This window comes from Carlito syrichta, unplaced genomic scaffold (genome assembly GCF_000164805.1).
Source record: "Carlito syrichta isolate Samal-C Ts95f unplaced genomic scaffold, Tarsius_syrichta-2.0.1 Scaffold287364, whole genome shotgun sequence".
Classification (NCBI taxonomy): Eukaryota; Metazoa; Chordata; class Mammalia; order Primates; family Tarsiidae; genus Carlito; species Carlito syrichta.
The window spans coordinates 102,409-125,772 of record NW_007231460.1 but is presented as its reverse complement, the minus strand read 5'-3'; the positions used below and the strand labels follow the sequence as shown (position 1 = coordinate 125,772).

The window sequence follows — 23,364 nt, the reverse complement described above, 5'->3', positions numbered from 1 at the left end:
ATGGGGCAGAGCCCAGGTGGATGTGGTATGATCCTTCTCCTGCCACTAGAGGCAGCACAGGCCTCCCTACCCAAGTAAGGTCAGTAACAATTTCAAAAGAGGAAGGAAAGAGCTCCTTATTTTGAAAAAGGGACTGCACATGTTATCATTAACTCTTATTTTGAGAACACTCGGAAAACCATGAAATGTGCAAAGAAGTTACTTGTGAAGGCATGCAGGATTGTTTTAGACAAACAGGAAGTGGACTAAGCTGACTTGCTTATTAACTACTAAGTTAGCTCTTCTAACAAATTGCCCAGTGAAGAGAACAAACATACCGAAGGAGTGATTCAGTGACCAACACAACTTTTAACTAAGTGAGACTAAACTGAGTAATACTCTATCTTTGTGCTTAAATAAAGCTTTGATTTTTATTTATAAAACTAGGAATAGTCTGGCTATTCCATGATTAGGTGTGGTATTCTCATCCAGGAACAGGAAATATTTAGAGGATTATGTGCAAGTATCTAACTTAAGTAACACCCTGATTAAGTTCTAGAAGAAAATCAGAAATATTAGGAGTATTACTTAATACTTCACATTATTTGAATGATAGAAAGCTTTTGATTAATACTTACTAATAACCCAGAAAAAGGAATAAACAAAAATATATTTTATCCTCAGTAATTAAATTATGGTGTTTTTTAATTTTCTCAAGACTTTTTTTTCTATTTTCCAAACAATTTATGTTATTTTTATGATTAAAACAAAACAATAAATATAACAAAACGAGGGGGTTTTGACCCAGAATTCTGTTTCTGAAAGAATATCCTAAGGACATGATCTTAAACATGAAAAAAGTTTTTTGCATAAGGAGGTTTGCATCATGTTGTTATTTATAATAAAGATCCCCTTGAGAATGCATAAAGTGGAGAATTAATACACGAAGGCACATCTGCTCTGCGGAACACTGTATGGTTGACTAGAAGTTTAAAGCAATTTGTCTCTGTTCCTGCAGCAGACAAAAATATCAGAATTCAAACCATGGGTGCATAAACTCCTGGCCATTTGTGAAGCAAGAGCAAGTGCAAGCCGGGCTCAGTGGCTCAGCCTGTAATCCCACGCCTTGGGAGGCTGAGGTGAGTGAATTGCCTGAGCCTGTGAGTTCGAGACCCGCCTGGGCAACTTGGTGAGACCTCATCTCTACAATAAATCAAAAAATCAGCCGGGCATGTTAGTGCGCGCCTGTAGTTCCGGCTACTCGGAGGGCTGAGGCGGAAGGATCATCAGAACACAGCAGGTCGAGGCTGTGGTGGCCGGGAGCGGCCACTGCACTCCAGTCTGGGCGACAGAGTGAGACTCCAACTCAAAAAAAAAAGAGCAAGAGCAGAGGAGGGGAAGGAGGTTGAGGTCACAATGGGGGAGAGGTGTTTGAAAGGGACAGGGTGGAAGTCACCCTTTCATTTATTTATCTAGTTAGCAACAGAGGGTCACCTGAGATGGGAGGATCACTTGAGTCCAGGAGTTTGATTCCAGCATGGGCAACACAGCAAGACCTCCCTTCTACCAAAAAAAAAAATTAGCTGGGTATGGTGGCACATGCCTGTAGTCCCAACTACTCGAGAGGCTGAGGTGGGAGGATCACTTGAGCTAAGGAGTTTGAGGCTGCAGTGAGCCATGATCATGGTACTGCACTCCAGCCTGGGTGACAGAGTGAGACCTCAACTCAAAAACAACAACAACAGAGGGTCAAAATAGCTGTTTATTTTTGGAACAGTTAAGAAGGAAAAAAGTCCAAGTGTACAAATATTAAATGGGAAACAAGGACTGAGGTGACAGGTTTTTAGGGCTGCCAGGGTGTTAAGGGCTCAAAGGTGCTCATCATGTTCCTGACCTGCACGGAGCTCGCAGGCCTAGGCCACTGCCAATGATGGGACCAGCACCTTCGTGCACCTTCTGTGGCCTCAATACACATGGGAACTCCAGCAAACCTTAAGCTGAATGAATCTGGCACCCACTATGTCCACTGACTCCTAGAACAGTATCAGGAGTGTGACACATCCAAGGCCAGAAACGGCATATGGCATTTGGCCTTTTCCGAAAGACTTTCTCATTGGAAAGTCACATTTCAGTTGTAATCAAGAAAAAACAAAAATAGCTGAGTTATAGTTAAACATTTTATAACAACTCTCTCACTCTCCTGACAACTCCATGAAGTAGGTATGCATTGTTCCCCTTTCACAGAAGAGGACACTGAGATAGAGATGTAACATTTAGCTAGAAACTGTGAAGGTGGCATTCTAACGGCACTGTCATCCTGAGACCACTCCTAACTGCCACGCTGTTGTCTGCCTTGGGCACGAGCAGCTGAATAGGAAGCAAAGCATCGAAGAAAGTTGGAAGTTTTTTAGAGAAAGTTGATCAGATGACAGGTCATCTATGGGTGACCTGGAACAAGGGGAGCTGACCATCCCACACCTGCTGAGAGCAACCCTCTATGTGTGTGTGTGTCTGTATATGTGACTATGGGTGTGTGTATGGGTGTGTGTCTGTGTGTATGTCTACGGGAGTGTATGGGTGAGTTTGTCTATGTGTGTGTCTGTGTGTATGTCTATGGGAACGTGTGGGTGTGTTTGTCTATGTATGTGGTATGTGTCTATGCATGTGTCTATAGGTATGTGTGTATGTGTCTGTCAATGGATGTGTGCGTGTCTATGGGTGTGTGCCTATGTGTGTGTTTCTGTATATGTTTGTGTATGTCTACATGTGTGTGTCTACGTCTGTGTGTGTGTCCCTATGGGTGTGTATCTCTGTGTGTATGTGTCTGCTTCCACGGGGGGGTGTGTGTGTGTGTGTGTGTGTGTGTGTGTGCCTAAAGGGATATGTGTATGTGTCTATGGTGTGTGTCTGTGTCTGTGTGTGCGCGTCTATGGGTGTGTGTCTATGGGCATATGTTCTCAAAGACTAAGAATCTTTGGAGAGGTCCTTCCAGGAATGGGCCAAAGTCACCCAGGAACTGGGCCCTGGGCCAAGCAGAGCCACTACCAGTCAGGCTGTGACCAGGTGAGCTGCCTCCAGGTGCCTGTGGAGAGGTTAATGCAGCTGCAGTGTGGGGCTCAGGTGATGGGTGGCAATGCAAACTTCTTTAGCCACGCCACGTTACCTGTGAGCCAGAAGAGCAGAGAGTTCCGCTTGCCAGGCGGACACCCGACCTGGATTAAAGGCACTGGAGCTAAAAAGGAGAAGGTCAGTGACATGTGGAGCCAGAAGGCAGGACATGGAGCGACAGGTACTGGACAGAAAGGCCGGCCTGATGGGGGCCAGAATCCTTCATGCAGAGAGCAGGACACAGTGGAGAAAAAAAAAGAACACAGTTCTGATGAAGACACTGGGCAGACCAATGAGCCTGTGCAGGGAAGGGCAGGAGCTAGCCAAATATGCCCAGAGTCACCTCTCCTCCCTTCCAGCCACTCCAAGTAGAAAAGGAGGGCCTAGGGGTGGAAGGACAGAGCCCAGGCCCCTGACCAGGCCCCTGAGGCAGCTTTGCAGAGAAAGAGCACCCACGCCTGCAAGCCCTTCTGAATCAGACTTCCCCAGGCTGGACGGATGAGAGGTGCTTTTGGGAGGGGCAGGTAAGTCCCTGGGCCTGAGGTGTCCAGGTAAGGTCCACCTGCTCCAGAGCCCAGCTCTGAACCTTGTCTGTGCCCACCGCTGGGAATCTGTGATGCCTTGACTCATCCTAGTGGAGAGGCAGAGGGCACAGATGAGCTGAGCTGGGTGTCACTATTCGTGGGTGCCCTGACCCCAACATGGGGTCCTTTTTGTCAGAGGATACTGACAGGCACAGCACAGAGGTGCTCTAGAAGCCGCAGCACACACCATACCAGCACAGCCTGTTCCCCGGCACCAGAGTGGACTTCAACTCTCTATCCTGTGGCAACCTGCCCCCAGGCCCCGGAGGCCAGAGGGCTCCCACAGAGTGAGGAGCTGAGCAGGGCAAGACTTGGGCCTTGTCTGCAGTACTCCCACCCTGGAAGTTCTCTGACACAGGAAGCCTGAGCCACTCGGGACTGGAGAGGGCCCCAGGGTGGCCTGGACCTTCCATTAAAGGGTACCCCTCTCCAAGTGCCCTCAAGTCCTTTTAATCCATCAGAGTTGACCTCTAACCAAAAGGCAGTGGCTGAGTCCCTGAAAAGCCAAACCCATCGGCAGCCCACCTTGGCAAACAGGCCCTGGCCTCACTCACGACCACAGGTACTTTGAACACCCCAGGTTCTCCATCCCAGCCCTCAAGAGTAGAGCCCCGAGCCCTGCTGCCTGCCTCCTACTCTCCGCCTGCTGCTCTGGTCAGTGAGGGCCCCAGGGCTGGCTCGCCATGCTGGTCTATTCTGCTTTGGTCATGCTTCCCCTGTACTCAGCCACTGACTGCTTCTCACTTCCTATCACGGCCAAATGCCATCAGCTTTCTGGGGCTCTCGACACATCTCTGCCTCCCCACAGTCCTCCCACATGGCAGGCTGGTCTCCTCACCACCTCAAAACATGCCCTGCACTGCTTCCTTGCCTCTGCTCAAATCCCCCCATCTCTTCCCCTCCAGCTTCTAGACTCTTCCAAAGGTGCAGACCACTCTGCTCTTCCAGGCCACTGCCTCTGGGCCCAGACGCTCCCACCTCACCAGCCTCCCTCTGCCCAAAGCCTACTGGTTATGAGCCATCGGGACTGAGGCAGTCCCAGGTGTCAGTCGATGCCTCTCCAGCTCCAGGTGAGCCTAACGTTGGTGCAGACCCAGCCCAAGGACTCACCAGAGGGGACTGAGGTCAGGGCCATGGTCCCGTAGTAGGAGAAGGCACCCGTCTCAAACTTCATGTTCTCCTTCCCTGCCTCCACCTCCACCTTGCCCTGAAAGAACATGGGGTTGGGGTTACGATAGGGTGAGAAGGAGAAAGCACAGCGGGAGGGGGAAGAACCCAAGGACTAAGCAGGACACGGAAGTGAGGATCAAGTGGGATGGTGGGCGCAAGAGGAAGAGCTGGTTCTGCCCCCTGAAGAGTCAGGACTCTGACCTTGAGGCTCGGCAGCCTCTCCGGGAGAGGAGGGGCCATGTGGGGCAAGCCGAGGTTCCGGGGCAGGCTGCACCCCCTCCGCATGTGCCCCGAAGCGCTGGGCTCCCGGTGACGCCACAGCAGAAGTGGAAAGAGGACACAAGAGAGCACTGTGGGGGGGGGAGCAGGCTGGCGTACCCCAAGTCGAGGGTGCTCACCTGCAGGATAAGGACAAAGTAGTCAGCTGGTTTATTTCGGGTGTACAGGTAATGGCGGATGTAGTGCTTGTTGTGCTCGTCGAACTTGAGTTCCTGAATGACGTCTGGGTACTTGAGCAGTCGCAGCAGGATCTTCTCTGATATCAGTGAGGGGCTAAACTGGGGGACCTCTGGAGGAGGAGAGAGAGGAGACTTGGCCCTGGAGCTTAGTCATTGCCGTGTCTCCACCCAAACCACAGCAACCACTCTGTGGTGAGACGGCTCCCTCCCTGCTCCAGCCATCCCTTCGGTTCTGCGCCTTCCCGGGGAGGAAGCACATTTGGCTTCTGATTGGTTGGACTCAATTTTTATTTGCCAGACTGGGCTTGAAAAGTGGCTCCTGCGCATAGTGCATGACCTTGAGCAAATTACTTAGCCTGTGCCTCAGTTTTCTCATCTGCAAAATGGGGAGTAAAACTTCATAGGGCAGATGTGAGAATAAATGGGGTAGCACATGTAAAACACTTTATAAATGTTACTGTAATTATTAGTGTAATATCAACATCAATATCCCAGCAGAAAAAATAAAGGAGAACGAGTTATCGCACACTTAGCAAGTGAGGGTGGGAAGGGAGTTGAATTGGGGGAGAGAAGAAAGACTACACAGGTGTTTTTCTAATCTGTCACCCAGGTCCTCAAGGGAGCTTTAAATCGGGGTGCAGAAAAATAGAGAGCAATGTCACTGATCACGAGGTAAATTCCTCGGGACCAGCACAGGCAGGCAGAGAGGAGCGCAAGGAGATGAGAACAGAGCTGAACACAGGCTCTTCCAATGGGATCTCCCCAGTGAAAGGGCCCCTTCTCCTTCCTATTCCACAAGCCCTGATAGTCTTGGCAAGCCTGGGAACCCACTTCGGTGGTTATTTTCAAAGCTAACTCAGATGCTTCCTAGAAGTTCACAGTGGCAGCCCATTCCTGGCAAACACACAGCAGAAAGAGCCCTGGGGATGGAAAAGACGTCTGGCGCCTTCCGGGGCAGCTGCTGTCCCCACACCCTTCTCCTGCTACATCTCTCATCCCGCGGGGGAAGTAGCCAGAGGTTACTTTCTACCTCTGTGACTGTATTTCCACCAACACTGGAAGATCCCCCTCATGTTCTTACCTGTGGCCAGAAAGCGATGAGCAGCCAGAAGGAGCTGAGGGGAAATTTTCACTTTGAGTTCACTGTCAGTATCCTTGAAGGCCGAGAAGTCGCGCTTGTTCTTCTCAGACACCCGTTTTCGGCTTCGGTTGTCAGCTGCCAGAGGCATAATGTGGAAATGAGAACACTGCCCTCTGAGAACTCAGAAAGAAGCTGGAACTCGCCTCCCCAGGCCTCATCCCATGCAGGTGCAGCAGGCTCTTGCCAGCAGGGTTCCAGGCTGAAGCCAAGGCATGGAGACCGGGGGTGAAGGCAGCCTCCTCGCACTGCTCTCAGCAACGTGCTCCCTGCCTGCCCTGGTCATAGGGGTGCTGGGCCTCCTGTGTCCCTGCACTATGGTCCTTCTACCTAGGGACACAAGATTTCAGATCTGAGTGGGCAAGGGGTTCTGGAGGCTGCAGAGAGGGCTGAACTCACTGTACATGTCCGACTCGTCCAGGATCTCGGACTTGATGATCTCCTCAATGACGTCCTCCAGGGTGACCAGACCTAGGACCTCATAGAAGGGGTCGCCCTCGCCCTCGTTGTTCACTTTCTGCACGATGGCCAGGTGGGACTTCCCTGTGGGGCAATGCAATGAGTCAGACAAGAGCCCAGGGCCGGTCATGAGACTCCCTCCACCAAAATGTTAACACATCTAGGGCCATCATGAGTCACTGGGGTGGGGTCAGGGTAGTTTTTCCCTTTTCCGTATTTTCTGAAATTACTACTGCAAATGGATATTGCCTTTAAGAAAAGGAAAACCAAAAGCTTTTTGTTTTGTTTTTTTAGTGTTGGAACCAATTATTTTATTGTAATGATATTTGGCTTATAATGGAATTCTGGACATTGAGGAACTTATGACAAGAAAAAAAATCAACATTTTATATATTTTTCTAATATGTGGTAACATGTGACCCAAAAGTATTTTTTAAAGGCATTTCTCTTAGGACCACTTGTTCACATAGGATGAAAATGGCAAGGCCCTGCTTCGTGCCACTAATCAGGGGCTAAGTCTCTGGGAGGGGAAAGGCCCATACTGACGAGTCACAGAGCCCTTGACTGGGAACAGATAAAGCTTCTGGGGTGGGCCCAAGGCTGCCCACCCCCACAGGGCCTCAGGGACCACACTCATGCTCCTTCACATAGCTCTCCTGGGCGCCTGCCCTGTGTGTCCCTGAAGCCTGCAGAACTGCCCAGAGCAAGGGCTCTCATCTCTAAAACCATTCACAAAGTAGCCCACTGTGATTAGGCCAGGCACAGCCTATAATTAGAGAGGGCCCGCCCCCTCAACCCAAAGCAAGAGAAAGTCAGCAGGCAGGGGTGGGGCAGAACCCTCCACAGAACCTTTGTAGGGTGGCTGGGCTATCAGGGCCCTCTGTTGGGTGTCCACCCCGCTCTCCTGCAAGCAGCAATGGGGAAGCAGCCTATAAAGGCTCGGCCCACATCTAGGCTGAATGGTACCGTGCGCGTCCCACTAGTGAGGATACAGGTCTAGAGCAGCCTGAGGAAAAATGTCCCAGGAGATCTGTGAAGATCAAGTCAGGATCTCCTGTACGGCTGCCCCCTCACAATCCAACCCTCAGGGCTTCTGCACTCTAAGGACTAAAGAACTCATCCTAAATTCTCTTGGTGTAGGACATTTTCCAGATCTTTAAGGCCACAGAAAATCCCAGAGCCTCAGGATGGGCTCTTTATAATTCCTAGGGGCTTCTTAGGGAGAACAGAGAAAATGCTGGATCTCAAGTAAATATTATAGTACATTTCATGTGATGAGGGGGAGCACTGCTTTGTGAAAGTTTTTCACATATATGTCATCACTGACATACATATTTCCCACTACAGGTTGTGGTCAAAGAAGCTTTAGCACCTTGCTGGACAGAACTAAGGCTAGACGCAAATAAAAATTCTCTAGTATCTTCTAGAGGGATCTGCCAACACCCTCTAGCAGGCAGCAGCTGATCAGGGCCAGGACCCTGGGGTCTGCACCCCAGGCCTCTGTGCCTGCTGGACACTGCCTGTATTGGAGTGTCCTCTAGAAAGAAACAGTGCTTTGAGAGGCCTGGTAGCCCAATAAACTATGTCACCAAATAGAGATGTGAATTAAAGCAAGGCAGCATTTATAGGTTGAGTAGCTCTTATCCGAAATGCTTGGAACCAGAAGTGGTTCAGAGTTTGGAATATTTGTAGAATATCTATCAGTTAAGCACCCCAATCCCAAAATTGAAAATATGAGCCGGTCATGATGCTCAGCCTGTAATCCTAGCACTTTGGGAGGCTGAGGCAAGAGGACTTCCTGAGCCCACGGGTTCAAGACCAGCCTGGGCAACTTGGTGAGACCTCGTCTTTACAATAAATCATAAAAAAATTAGCTGGGCATGGTGGCGTGCACCTGTAGTTCCAGCTACTTGGAAGGCTGAGGTGGATGATCACCTGAGCCCAGCAGGTAAAGGCTAGGGTGGTTGTGAGCATGCCACTGCACTCCAGCCTGGGCGACAGAGTGAGACTCCAACTCAAAAAAGAAAGAAAATATGAAATGTTTTAAGTGTCATGTTGCTATTCAAAACACTCTAAACTTTGGAGCATAAAATAAAAGATTTTGGATTTTCAGCTTTGAGATGTTCAACCTGTATCCCCTTCCAGACTGGCACCCTCTAAAAAGCCTGGCACTGCCCAGTACTGGCAAGGGATGGGAGAGATAAACAGATCCTCACACATATCTGGTGGAGGTTAGGTAAAAGGGTAGAACATTTCAGGAGACCAGCTGGGCATGATGTCTTAAAATTAAGGGTCCCTAACCTTAGACCTAGAAGTTCTACTTTTAGGACTTACCCTAGGGAGATGGCAATCTTCACAAAATCAGAAAGACACAAAAGTGAGGGAGTTCTTGGCAGCATTCTTTCTAACCAGAAACAACCTAAATCAATAGCAAAGGGGCACAGGTACTCAACTTGGGCCACAGCTGCACCAGGAAGTATGCGGTGGAACTAGATGAACGAAATACAGAACAGAAACCAAGATGCGCCATTAGTGAAAGAGCAAGCCATGGGATAGACTCACGGTGCCATCTGCTTGCACAGAAATGGGGGGATGTATGGGCTTGAACTGCCCTGGAAATGTCTGGAGCAGTAGGAGTTGTCACCTTTGGGGGGCGTTTGCAGTTTGGGAGAGGAGCGCTATTATCCCTTTCGCTATACCTTTCTATACTGTTCAATTTGATAAGCATGTTTCACTTCTATAACTAAGAATAAATAAATAAATAAAAGACAGAATTAAGAGGAAAAATACAATTAAGGTTTTTAAAGGAAAACCAGTGAGTGTCTGGGGTGGGCAAGGACTCTGTGTGCTTGCCACTGCCACGTATCCAACCCTGGGGGACGGAGGTATGTCCTCTGATATGATTCAGTGGGCAGGACCTTACTTAGACACCAAAGAGTTAGAGGACACCTCCCCACAATGAATCCTCTACTTGCCCCAGAGGTTCAGACTGAATCCTGACCAAGAAATGGTCACATTTGCACGGAGCCTCACAGGGGAAGTCTGGTGGTTTCTTGAAAGGACAAAACAGCCCTCCTGTGGATGAATGAGCTGATTCCCTGGGAAGGATCTTGGTGCCACTCTCAGTACCGCCCTGCCCCCTCACCCCTCACCCAGAGGCTCCTTTGTTTGTGGGCGCCACTGCTGCATGTGGGCACCCTCTGGTGGCAAGCACCTGCATGACAGGCACCTTGTAGGTGTGCGGCCCTGGGGTGCCGTGTATACCTTCCCCCCACCCCCGCTTTTTTTTTTTTGAGTTGGAGTCTCACTCCGTCGCCCAGACTGGAGTGCAATGGCACGCTCACAGCCACCCCAGCGTCAACCTGCTGGGCCCAGGCTATCCTTCCACCTCAGCCTTCCAAGTAGCCAGAACTACAGGCACGTGCTACCATACCCGGCTAATTTTTTTTCGATTTATTGTAGAGATGAGGTCTCGCCAAGTTGCCCAGGCTGTTCTCGAACCCATGGGATCAGGCAATCCCCTCACCTCAGCCTCCCAAAATGCTGGGATTACAGGCTTGAGCCACTGCACCCAACCCACCCCTGCTCTTTGAGCTAAGAGCTTTGGGTACTAGTGCTGCTGATGGCTGACCAGTTGGAGGTTTATACAAAGATTTCTGGGTAAGGGACCAGTCAGTCTCCCTCTGTTGGGCCAGCCATAGGCCTCTGGGCAGTGTTTGCCTTTTTCTAATTTGTCTGCCCAGAGAGGACATCTTTTTATCCAGCAGAACTGTCTCCTCCCCTGGCCAGAGAACCTCTGGTCAAGGTCACTGATGGCCCCAAATGGCAGGGTTTGATCCTCAGATGACCTGCTGACAAAGAGTCACTCCCTTCTCTCCTCCTGGAAACCTTTCCTCCCCTTGGCTTCTGGTGTTCCTGACCTCGAGGGTCACTCCTTTTCCCTGACTTCTTAATTGCTGGAGGGACCCTGCATCTAGTCTCTCGCCTAATGACTTTTAAATACAAGCTATATGTCCAGGTGTCCCAAATAAATATCTACAGCCCTGTCCTCTCCTGTACACTCTAGACTCCTCTATCCAGCTGCTGACAACTCTAACACCTTGAAATCAACACAGACAAAACCAAGCTCCAGTCTTTCCCCTTGACTCACCCATCTTCCTTCAGGGCATCTCTGCCCAGTTATTAGTCCACTCGAGAGTGAACCTGGCCTCCTCTCTTTATTCCTCAATATTCATTCAGCAGGAGAAGAAAAGGGGAAGGGGAGAGGGGTGCAGGCTAGGGGAAGAATTATTCTGGATTTTAGTAATTTAGAAGTTCCTATACATCAGAAATTACTGCTGATTTACTGTATAAAATAAGTAGATCACCTCAGACTTATATTTATGATTCTCCTTGCATAAATTCTAACATGAAATTTTATTTTAATGAACTTTCTCATTTATTATTGGTGTTCATGCAATTAGATGATTCGATTTTAGGGGGTGGCCAGGGTGAGAAATGAAAAATGAAAATTTTAAGCCGGGCTCGGTGGCTCAGCTTGTAATCCCGTGCTTTGGGAGGCTGAGGTGAGTGAATTGCCTGAGCCCGTGGGTTCGAGACCCACCTGGGCAACTTGGCAAGACCTCATCTCTTACAATAAATCAAAAAAATTAGCCGGGGGTGGTAGCGCGCGCCTATAGTTCCAGCTATTTGGAAGGCTGAGGCGGAAGGATCGCCAGAGCCCAGCAGGGTGAGACTGCGGTGGCCGGGAGCATGCCACTGCACTCCAGCCTGGGCGACGGAGTAAGACTCTAACTCAAAAAAAAAAAAAAAAAAAAAAATTGCTGATATGCTTTTTTTTTAACCAAAAACAGCAATTCCATATGGTTTAATTTCAGGATAGTTCTTATTTTCTTTTTATATTTTTCTGTATAAAAATTTCAAATTTTCCATAATCAATAGAATTAATTTTATAATCAGAAAAAATACATTAAAGTAACTTTTTTTGAAGGTTCTCAATTTATTTTTTATTGGTACATAAGAGCTAGGCAATTTTATTGGTACATAAGAGTAACTTAAAAAAAAAATTCAAATACTGCCCTCTGGAACTTCAGGGTTCCTGAGCTCTCCTAAGTTCAAGCATTGCTAGAAAGGGGCAACTTGGCTGAGGGAACCCCAGAAAGAAGGTGCCTGGCACCCGGCTGTCCCCACTGTCTCCTATGGGTCTTACCTGGCATGTGGCATGCCGCTTCTGCCCTTCACTGACCTTTGTCCAGCAGAAGCCAGGTGGGACCTTCTCCTCCGCAGCCAGAGAACAGCATGTGAGGCCTCCAGAAACCCTAGGGGGACCGGCAGGCTGTCCTCAGCCTCCTTCACAGCCCCTTTCCATCTGGCACAGGTCACAAATCAGGGGCAAGGACTTAGAGGACCCAGAACCTGCCTGATCCCTCAGCACTCCTCCTGCTCCCCAGCATCCTGTATCACCTCTTTATCCTTCTGCCCTCAGCTCAAGCATCAGCCCTGGGTGGCCTCTACTAGCTCTCACCACCCCAGCTCCAGCCCATTTCTTCCTTTACAGCACTGTGCCATCAGTTATTGTGTCCACCTACTCACTGTCCAGGCTGCAGCCCAGCAAGACCTGCATCAGCCCCTCACTCCTCATGACACACCCCAGCCCCTCCCAGCCGCACCTGGCTACAGCAGGGCTCCACACCCTTTGCCAGCTACAGAAAGGACGGTCCCACCCTGCACAATACCCATTTTAGCAAACCACTGCGTCCTTCTCCCCCCATAAAAAAGACTTTACAGTCCCTCAAAGCCCATAGAAAAATACATTACTAGGTGATGGGTTACAAAGTCCACAGGGGCCCTAAGAGGGCCCTACTCACCAGCTCCAGCTGCCTTTTCTTGTGGGGAAGAACCAGGGGCCCTAGATTAAACAGGGGATTCCTACCACCCAAGATGGAGCCCTCCACATCTTCCTAGCTGAATTTCCTGGCAACTTCCAGCTCCCAAGATCCCAGGTGCCCAGGATGGTCCTGAGCTCCCAGGTCCTCCCTGGGAGAGGTGCTGACTGGGCTGACTGGAAGCCACAGGCTTGGGCCATGGGTCTACGCCTGCAGATGGCTGGGCACCCTGATTTCCTGGCGATGCCCTCCTCTTTCCTCCCTTCACTCAAGCTCGGGCAGGATTAAGCTGGCTATTAATAGTGCTGACCTCAACCACCAGAAGGAGTGGCGGCCATCCTAGCAAAAAGGCAGAGCCAGGGTAGGAGAGAAGCCAGCCAGAGTGAGGCGAGCCCCTTCCTTCCAGCCTTAGGAGGTTTGGCCAGGTTCATCCATAATGCTAAATAGGGTTCATCTACGTTGCTCCCTTCCTTGGTCAGAACAGTCAGGCTGGGCAAAGGCCAGGAGACTACAGTAGCCCAGCAGGCACACCATATACATGCTAGGTTCCAGGACACCCTTGTGTCTCCAAGGCTGCAAGAAAGCAAATGCAGTGCTGCCTGAGCACCTGAAGAAGAGCAAGGCCCCAAAGCACAGGCAGCCCAGCCTAGCCCACTGCCCATCTGGAGCTGCCCTGGCATGCAATGCCAGAGAGGCTGTGCCACTCTCAAGAGGAAACAGGGAGCTTGGCTCTCCAACTGCCCAGGGTCTGTCACAGACAGGCTATGCCTGTAACTCCCAGAGCCTGGAACAGCACACATGGGCCAAACAGAGGCGCCACTTAGGAGTGGGAGAGTTACCTGTGAAAAGATCACGGTATCCATAGCAGAGAGGCTGGCCTGGGGAAGACCAGGAGGGAGATATTCAATCAACCTAACACAGCCTAAAAGAATACTGAGGAAGTTCTTCATTTTATTATAAAGTATAATATAAGCCAGGCTCGGTGACTCAGCCTGTAATCCCGCGCCTTGGGAGGCTGAGGCGAATGGATTGCCTGAGTCCACGGGTTCGAGACCCACCTGGGCAGGTGAGACCTCATCTCTACAATAAATCAAAAATCAGCTGGGCGTGGTAGTGCGCACCTGTAGTTCCAGCTACTTGGAAGGTTGAGGCGGAAGGATCGCCGGAGCCCAGCAGGTCGAGGTTATGGTGGCCAGGAGCAGCCACTGCACTCCAGTCTGGGCGACAGAGTGAGACTCCAACTCAAAAGTAAATAAATAAATAAATAAAATAAAGTATAATATATTGTAAGACTACAGTGATTAAAACAGTGGAGTATTGGACAAAACAATGAAAGAGTTCAGAAATAAACTCCAGTAAATTGGGAATACTATATTTATATAATAAATCTAGCATTTTAGATCAAGGAAGAGAGATTAATGAAAGGTACTGAGCTAATTGGTCCAATATTACTGTTTTATACAAACCTTTCTAAAACCATAAGAAAAACCATTAGCCTAATTTTAAATATAAGGACAATAGTGTAAACAAAATCTAAGAAAATACAAATTTTGGCCGGGCTTGGTGGCTCAGCCTGTAATCCCACACTTTGGGAGGCTTGAGACAAGTGAATTGCCTGAGCCCATGGATTCGAGACTAGCCTGGGGAACTTGACAAGACTTTGTCTCTACAATAAATAAAAAATTAGCCGGGCATGGTAGTGTGCGCTTGTAGTTCCAGCTACTTGGAAGGCTGAGGCGGAAGGATCACCAGAGCCCAGCAGGTCGACACTGGGAAGGCCAAGAGCATCCCACTACACTCCAGCCTGGGCGACAAAGTGAGACTCCGACTCAAAAAAAAAGAAAATACAAGTTCTAAAAATGAACTATCTTTTTTACTTATCACATTAGCCAAGATTTACAGGACTGGTCATCTCAACATTGGCAAGAGAGCTACCCACTACTGCTGGGAGTTCACATTTTTTTCTCAGGAATTTGGCAGTATGCGTCAAAATGTAAAATGTGTAAGACCTTGGAACGCCATTTCTTCCACTCCTAGGAAGTGACCTTCATTGTAAGAAAATACCTAGGCTAGCATGCAAGGTGCACCCAGGAGGGTCTCCAATGTAATTTACAATAAAATATTGCAGCATTAAAAAGGCTGACTCACATGAATTTATTTAAAGAGATGGTGATTCATGGTTTGTGTAAAGCAAAAAGAGAACAGTAGAGTAAAAAGGACTGCTGGTTTCTTTCACTTTTGCTTAATGTATTTTACACTCAATATGTACTATTTTTTATTTTTACTCTTATAATCAGAAACAAGAACACTATCTTCATTTGGGGGTGAAGCAATACAGTTTATTTCTGACTTACTAGAAGAAAACAGATCAAAACATTCACATTTTGTGTGGTGGGAAAGGGTGACTTTCACTTTTTAAAAGTTTCTACGGCTGGGCTCGGTGTCTGTAATCCCGCACCTTTGGGAGACTGAGGTGAGTGAATTGCTTGAGCCCACAGGTTCGAGACCCACCAGGGCAACTTGGCGAGACCTCATCTCTACAATAAAATCAAAAAAATCAGCCGGGCATGGTAGCGCATGCCTGTAATTCCGGCTACTTGGAAGGTTGAGGTGGAAGAATCGCCGGAGTCCAGCAGGTCGAGGCTGCGGTGGCTGGGAGCGGCCACTGCACGCAGTCTGGGCGACAGAGCGAGACTCCAACTCACAAAAAAAAAAAAAGTTTCTACAATATGCTACTTTTTAACACTTTAATTATGAAAAACATTTCCATCTAATGTGAATATTGTAATAAAAATAAATACGAGAAATGCAACATATACCTTTCTGCCCTTGCTTTTTGCACTCGGATGTCGCTAGAGCACAGAGCGCCACTTCCTTCCCCTGGGGAGTGCTCCACTGGCGGGCTGTGCCAGGATGGATGGAACCCTCTCCCTCCTGCCAGTGTGATTGTTACCAGTCTTTTGGGTGCTGCAAATAATGCTACAATGTAATACAAATAATGCTGCATGTCTATCATGGGACCCAAGTGAGATTATGATACATTTATAGATGTGGCATTATTGAGCCAAAGAGTTCATGCGTTGGCAAATTTGCTAGAAACCTCCCAATCGCCTTCCCCAGCAAGGGTCCCAGTTCACATTCTGGCCAGCAGAAATCATGTTTGGGGGTTCTCAATGCACTCCTCGATGCTTAGCATGAGGCTAACTATATAGCAGGTGCCTAATAGTATCTTACTATGTGTGGCTGATTACACTTTTTTTTTTTTGAGTTGGAGTCTCACTCTGTCGCCCAGACTGGAGTGCAGTGGCCGCTCCCGGCCACCGCAGCCTCGACCTGCTGGGCTCCAGCGATCCTTCCGCCTCAGCCTTCCAAGTAGCCGGAATTACAGGTATGCACTACCACGCCCAGCTGATTTTTTGATTTATTGTAGAGATGAGGTCTCACTGCCCAGGCGGGTCTCGAACCCGCGGGCTCAGGCAATCCACTCACCTCAGCCTCCCAAAGGCGCGGGATTACAGGCTGAGCCACCGAGCCCGGCTCTGATTACACTTTTAAAAGAAAGAAATGAAGATGAAAGACAAAGGAAAAACTACAGAGTAAAGCAGAAGAAAAGAAAGTGATAGAAGATAGGAACACGGAAGAGGGATAAAAATGTAGACAGTGTGGCCTGCATACAATTAAGAGGCCCAGCCATCCTCAGCAAGACAGCACCTGCGAACCCTAAGCACACCTCAACCCACCTGGAGCCTTTCAGAGCAGTCTCCAAAGGTGGGGACTCACCCCAGACTCTGTTTATACTTATTTTCTAATCCAAAATAAGTAAGTTAGCTTTTGTCCATACACAGACATTGGGCCCTGACCAGCTCTGCGTGTCACTGTGGGAAGGGGCCCCAACATGCACCCGTTCAGTTTCCAGCAAACTGAGGTGAACCACAGATGAGGTGTGCTCAATTTCATGAATTTACAGATTAGGGTGAGTATATTACTTTTAACTAAATAAACCTTCACAAAACGGATGGGGGCTTAACACAATCCCTGCAAGGAGAGGGCAGATTGAAGAGAGCATGACTAAAGCAAGAGTAATGCTAGAAAGATCAGCCATTGTCACCCAAGGTATGGGGGAAAAACAATAGCCATCTCGTCAGGGCTTGACCAGTGAGGACAAAATAATTCCAAATTGTAAAGAAAACAATTTGAAGCAGACTTAACAGCCACTGTCATTAGTGATGAATCGCATGTTGTGTGTTCTTTGGGCCTTGAGAGAGTATAGAGTACATGTCAGAGACGGTATGAAGGGATAACTATTGGCAAGAGAGTTAAACATACATTATTCCATCTTCCTTTTAAAAATGGTATGTTCGTTTTATAATATACATACTAGTAAATAGCATACAGTAAAATATACATACTAGTAATATAGTATATAATTTTTAAACCTTTTATTATGGAAAATAGCAAGCATATTCAAAAGTAGAAGTAATTCTATAATTACCCCTCCTCCAACTTAAACAGTAACAATCCTTGTGGCCACTCACTTCCTCTTTACTACCCTCACTCTACTGGCTGACGCCGAAGCAAAGCCCAGATTTAAACAGTAAACATGTAAATTTTACAGGTAGATGTTTAATATAGCAGTATATATCTCTTAAAGATAGGGACCTTTTTTAAAAAAGCAAATCAACAGTATTATGGCACCATTTCTATATATATTTCCTAATCCAAAAATCCGAAATGCTCCAAAGTCTGAACATTTTTGAGCACCAACATGATATCACAAGTGGAAAATTCCACACCCGACCTCATGTGATGGGTCACAGTCAAAACCTTGTTTCATGCATAAATTTACTATTACTATTATTATTATTATTATTATTATTATTAATTTTTTTTTTTTTTGAGTTGGAGTCTCACTCTGTCACCCAGACTGGAGTGCAGTGGCCGCTCCCGGCCACTGCAGCCTCGACCTGCTGGGCTCCGGCGATCCTTCTGCCTCAGCCTTCCAATTAGCCGGAATTACAGGCATGCGCTACCACGCCCGGCTGATTTTTTGATTTATTGTAGAGATGAGGTCTCGCCAAGTTGCCCAGGTGGGTCTTGAACCCGCGGGCTCAGGCAATCCACTCACCTCAGCCTCCCAAAGGTGCGGGATTACAGGCTGAGCCACCAAGCCCGGCTATTATTATTTTTTTTAGTTGGAGTATCATTCTGTCACCCAGGCTCGAGTGCAGTGGCACACTCACAGCCACCACAGCCTGGACCCGCCGGGCTCAGGCAAGCCTGAGCCAGGCGTGGTGGTGCATGCCTGTAGTTCCAGTTACTTAGAAACCTGAGGCAGAAAGATCACCTGAGGCCAGCAGTTGAGGCTGCGGTGGTCATGAGCTTGCCACTACACTCCAGCCTGGGCAATAGAGTGAGACTCCAACTCAAAAAAAAGAAAGAAAGAAAGAAATTTATGTATAGGCTGGTCTCCATGGCTCAGTCTGTGATCCCAGCACTTTGGGAGGCCAAGGTGAGTGGATTGCCTGAGTCCATAGGTTTGAGACCAGCCCGGGCAACTTGGCAAGACCTCGTCTCTACAACAAATCAAAAATTAAGCCGGGCTCGGTGGCTCAGCCTGTAATCCCGCACCTTTGGGAGGCTGAGGTGAGTGGATTGCCTGAGCCCGCGGGTTTGAGACCCGCCTGGGCAACTTGGCGAGACCTCATCTCTACAATAAATCAAAAATCAGCTGGGCATAGTAGTAAGCGCCTGTAATTCCAGCTACTTGGAAGGCTGAGGCAGAAGGATCGCCGGAGCCCAGTGGGTCAGGCTGTGGTGGCTGGGAGTGGCCACTGCACTCCAGTCTGGGCGACGGAGAGAAACCCCAACTCAAAAAAAAAAAAAAATTAGCCAGGCATGGTAGCATGCACCTGTAGTTCTGGCTACTTGGAAGGCTGAGGTGAAAGGATTGCCTGAGCCCAGCAGGTCGACGCTGGGGTGGCCATGTACTCTAGCCTGGGCGACAGAGTGAGACTCACTCAAAAAAGAAAAAAAAAAGAAAGAAAGAAACATATGTGTACGTATAAATTTATACTACCCAGTATGCTAATTTCCCCAATTTTCTTATAATTTTATTTTTACATCTAGCTAAATTTTACATGACTTTTTAAAATACCAGTAACAAAAGTGGAAGGAAGAAAATTAAGATCACTTATAATCCCGCCTTCCAAAAATAACTACTGTTGGCCAGGCATGGTGGCTCACTCTTGTAATTCCAACACTTTAGAAGGCCAAAGCGGGAGGACTGCTCGAGCCCAGGAGTTCGAGACCAGTCTGGGCAACATAATGAGATCTCATCTCTACAAAAAATCAGCCAGGTGTAGTGGCATGCACCTGTAGTCCCAGCTATTTAGGAGGCTGAGGCAGAAGGATCACTGAGCTCAGAAGGTTGAGGCTGCAGTGAGCTGTGATTGTGCCACTATACTCCAGCCTGGGCAAAAGAGATAATACTGTTAACTGTATTTTCTTTTGTGTTTTAAAATGAAATATATATATAAAATATTTCTACCACAAATTGGATCATCATGGAAATCCTTGTGTATAAATAACTTTGACTCTCTCCAAGTCCGTCAGACAAGAGTCAAAGAACACATATGATTTTTTACGTTTCTGGTGTCCTCTATGAGTCAGTTCAGACCTAATGCTTTCTGCAGGACACTTAGAAAGACTTGGCAAGGCATCAAGGATCAAGAGTCAGAAAATGGCAGGTTTAGGAGGCAAGGATTGTCAGGAGGCAAGGGGAAAAATGTAAAACTTCAGTGCTTTGATGCAACAGAAGAATAAGAAGTGTAGAGAGGAGTGAGTTGTGTGTCCTGCCCAGGTGCCAACCTGGTGAAGCTGGCCCAGGAGCAGGATCTCTCCAAAGGAAAGGAGGAGGCATGTGGCCAGGAGGGGCTGAGGGGGTTCCCAACAGTCCTGTTAGTACCATCAGCCTGCTTTTGAATCTGGACCATTCTAGTAAACTGCTTCTCCTGGCCAGGTACAATGGCTCATGCCTGTAATCCCATCACTCTGGGAGGCTGAGGCAGGATTGCTTGAGGCCAGGAGTTTGAGACCAGCCTGGGCAATAAAGTGAGACTCTGACTGCAAAAAATAGGAAAAATTAGCCAGGCATCGTGTTTCATGCCTGTAGTTCCAGCTTCTCGGGAACCTGATGCAGAAGGATCACTTGAGCCCAGGGGTTCCAGGTTGTGGTGAGTTGTTGATTTGTGACTATACCACTCACTCCAGCCTGGGTGACAGAGTGAGATCCCGACTCAAAAATAAAAAATAAAAAATAAAATCTTCTCCCTCTCCACTCAATCCTCTCTTCCAAGGAGCTCTTCTGACCTCTTCTCCTGGAACTGCAGAGGTAGAAGCATAGCTCACAGCCAACGGACTCCTGCCCCAGCATCTCCTACTTGGGAGGAGATCCTACCCATCACACCTTTGCTTGATGGCTTTATAGACACACACAGTTCACTCACTGCCTTGTGGGGCACTCATTCTTTGAACCTCTTTGTGCAACCAGCTAAAAATCCACAGGCAAATCAATCTGAAAGTTGGACCATTATCAATGAGCCCAAAAGTCCCATGTTAGTTGCAACGAGTTTGTTTTTTTTTTTTTGAGTCGGAGTCTCACTCTGTCACCTAGGCTGGAGTGCAGTGGCATGTTCACGGCCACGCAGCCTCGACCTGCTGGGCTCAGGCATCCTTCCACCTCAGCTTTCCAAGTAGGTGGAACTACAGGCACGCACCACCACACCCAGCTAATTTTTTTATTTATTGTGGAGATGAGGTCTCAGCAAGTTGCCTAGGCTGGTCTCAAACCCCCAGACTCAGGCAATCCTCTCACCTCAGCCTCCCAAAGTTCTGGCATTATAGGTGTGAGCCACCGCGCCCGGCCTAGTCACAAAGATTTAATAGGAAATTCTGCTAAATACTTTGCTGAAATCAAGATACATTTAGTCTTGGACTGGCTTTCCAATGAACTAACCTAGTAATCCTACTCCTCCTCCCCAAACACACACACAAATGAAATGAAAATTAGCATTTTTTTCCTTTGGTGAACCCCAGTTGGTTCCTGGTAATCACACAATGTTTCCAAATGTTTACAAACTATTAAATAATTCTAGACCTTGATATCAAAACCTGAAGAGGGAGAAAAACTACAGTAACACGATGTCAGAGGTTTATACTGGTTGTCAGCTGTAGAAGCAGGAAGGGAAGAAAGAGACCAAGAATATTACTTGATAGGTTCCAACTTGGTCACTTAAACTGGGATATTAATTACAGAGGAATAGACTTAATTACCAAACAATTGTTTTTCTTGCCATTAAAAAAAGAAACACAATATCTTATGATGTCTTCCTCAGTTTAATAGCAGGAAAACAATGATAGACTCTCTCATGAACATAGATGCCAAAATTCTAAATAAAGGTACTAACAAATCAAATACAGTGATGTATAAAAAAGATAATACCACTAAGTTTTGCTCTAGTTATGCAATCCATGTTTAGATTAACAGTCAAAGATCAATCATCTCAACAGATACAAAAAGAGCATTTGGCAAAAGTTCAATACCTACTCATTATAAAAATTCTTAACAAACTATGGAGAGAAGGGAACTTCCTTGATCTGATAAGGAAATCTATCCAAAAAAGCCCAGCACAATCATACAAAGTGATCAACTTTGAAAGCCTTCCCCTAGGACCAAGAATGAGATAAGGATGTCCATTACCACCAGTTCAACTGGGTCTATGTCCTACCCAGTGAAATACAGTAAGATCAAGCTATAAAATGTAGAAATTTCGGCAATAAGTAAATAAAATTATCATTATTCCCAGGCAACATAAGTATGAATCTAGAAAGCCCAAAATAATCTAAAATAAGCTGGGCATGGTGGCTCACACCTGTAATCCCAGCACTTTGGGAGGCCAAGGCAAGAGGACTGCTTGAGCCCAGGAGTTTGAGACCAACCTAGGCAACATAGTGAGACTTCATCATAAAAAAGAAGAAGAAGAAGTAAAAATTAGCTGGGTGTGATGACATACGCCTATAGTCCCAGGTACTCCGGAAGCTGAGGCGGGATTGCCTGAGCCCAGAGGTTAAGGTTGCAATGAGCCATGCCCATGCCACTGCACTCCAGCCTGGGCAACAGAGTGAGACTCCCAACTCAAAAAAAAAGGAATCTAAGATAAGAAGTATTAGGTTAATGACTACATTTATAGCAAGGTCAATATATAAAAATTCATTTGGCCCGGGTTCAGTGGCTCAGCCTGTAATCGCAGCACTTGGGAGGCCGAGGTGAGTGGATTACCTGAGCCCGCGGGTCCAAGACCCAAACAGGCAACTTGGCATCTCATCATCTCTACAATAAATCAAAAATTAAGCTGGGCTTGGTGGCTCAGCCTGTAATCCCGTGCTTTGGGAGGCTGAGGTGAGTGGACTGCTTGAGCCCGCGGGCTCGAGACCCGCCTGGGCAACTTAGCGAGACCTCATCTCTACAATAAACCAAAAAATTAGCCGGACGGTAGTGAGTGCCTGTAGTTCCGGCTACTTGGAAGGCTGAGGAGGAAGGATCGCTGGAGCCCAGCAGGTTGAGGCTGCGGTGGCCGGGAGCGTGCCACTGCACAGTCTGGGCGACAGAATGAGACTCCTACTCAAAAAAATAAATAAAGTAAAATAAAAATGCATTTGATTTCTCATTAACCAGATGTACTTCTTATGGAATAGATTTTTTGTTTTTAATTCTATTTCTCTACAATTGCTGGTATAATAAAAAAAATATATATTGTCTTTGATCCTGACACAGAGCTTCAAAACTCATGGAATTTTCTGAGTGATAGAAGTATCTATTATGCTAATGAGGCGACCCAGGGTAGGCTCCCAGATAGTTTCAGGACCAGGACCAGTTACCAAGAAGACCAGGCACTGATTACAGGGTTGGTCTTTGAGCTGTCCTACCTCCAGAGAAGGAAGTAGGGTTGGAGACATTCAATCCTATGGCCAATGACTTAATCACATACCTATGTAATGAAACCCAGGTAAAACCGCTGGACACCCAAGCTCAGTGAGCTTCCTGGCTGGTGAGCACTTTGTCTTCTGGCACCCAACTAAACCTTCCCTATGTGTATCCTTCAAAATGAAACTGTAACCTAAGTGTGATACTTTCCTGAATTCTGTGAGTTCTTCTAGTGAATTGTTGAACCTGAGGGGGTCATGGGAACCCCAAATTTATAGTAGTTGGTCAGGAGTGCACAAGTGGGCAGGCTTGTGGAGGGGGAAGTCCTTAAATCTGTGGAGTCCAACGCTAACCTGGGTGGCTGGCATGAGAATGGACCCCCAGAACACCCTGGCTAGGGCAGAGATGAAACAATCAGCAACAAACACTTGGAAAATCCAACTTTAAAGACCTCATTTAAAATCATCAAATGCCAAAAGACTTTAGCATTTCCAAGTAATAATTCCACTTCTAAAAACCAATGCTCAGCCGGGCTCGGTGGCTCAGCCTGTAATCCTGTGCCTTTGGGAGGCTAAGGTGAGTGGATTGCCTGAGCCCGTGG

General features: G+C 47.6%; 1 protein-coding gene across 2 annotated transcripts in view; it reads right to left on the bottom strand.

The window, feature by feature from the left end:
* CNNM4 (cyclin and CBS domain divalent metal cation transport mediator 4) overlaps window positions 1–23,364 on the bottom strand; it is a 68,808-nt gene that overhangs the window by 27,953 nt on the left and 17,491 nt on the right. For both annotated transcript variants that reach the window (XM_021709825.1, XM_008052721.1), the window contains exons 2-5: window positions 6,837–6,980; window positions 6,381–6,515; window positions 5,240–5,409; window positions 4,782–4,878 (exon numbers count right to left, since the gene is read on the bottom strand). In XM_021709825.1, coding sequence (XP_021565500.1) covers window positions 4,782–4,878; window positions 5,240–5,409; window positions 6,381–6,515; window positions 6,837–6,980 — 546 coding nt within the window. The remainder of the gene's footprint in view (window positions 1–4,781; window positions 4,879–5,239; window positions 5,410–6,380; window positions 6,516–6,836; window positions 6,981–23,364) is intronic.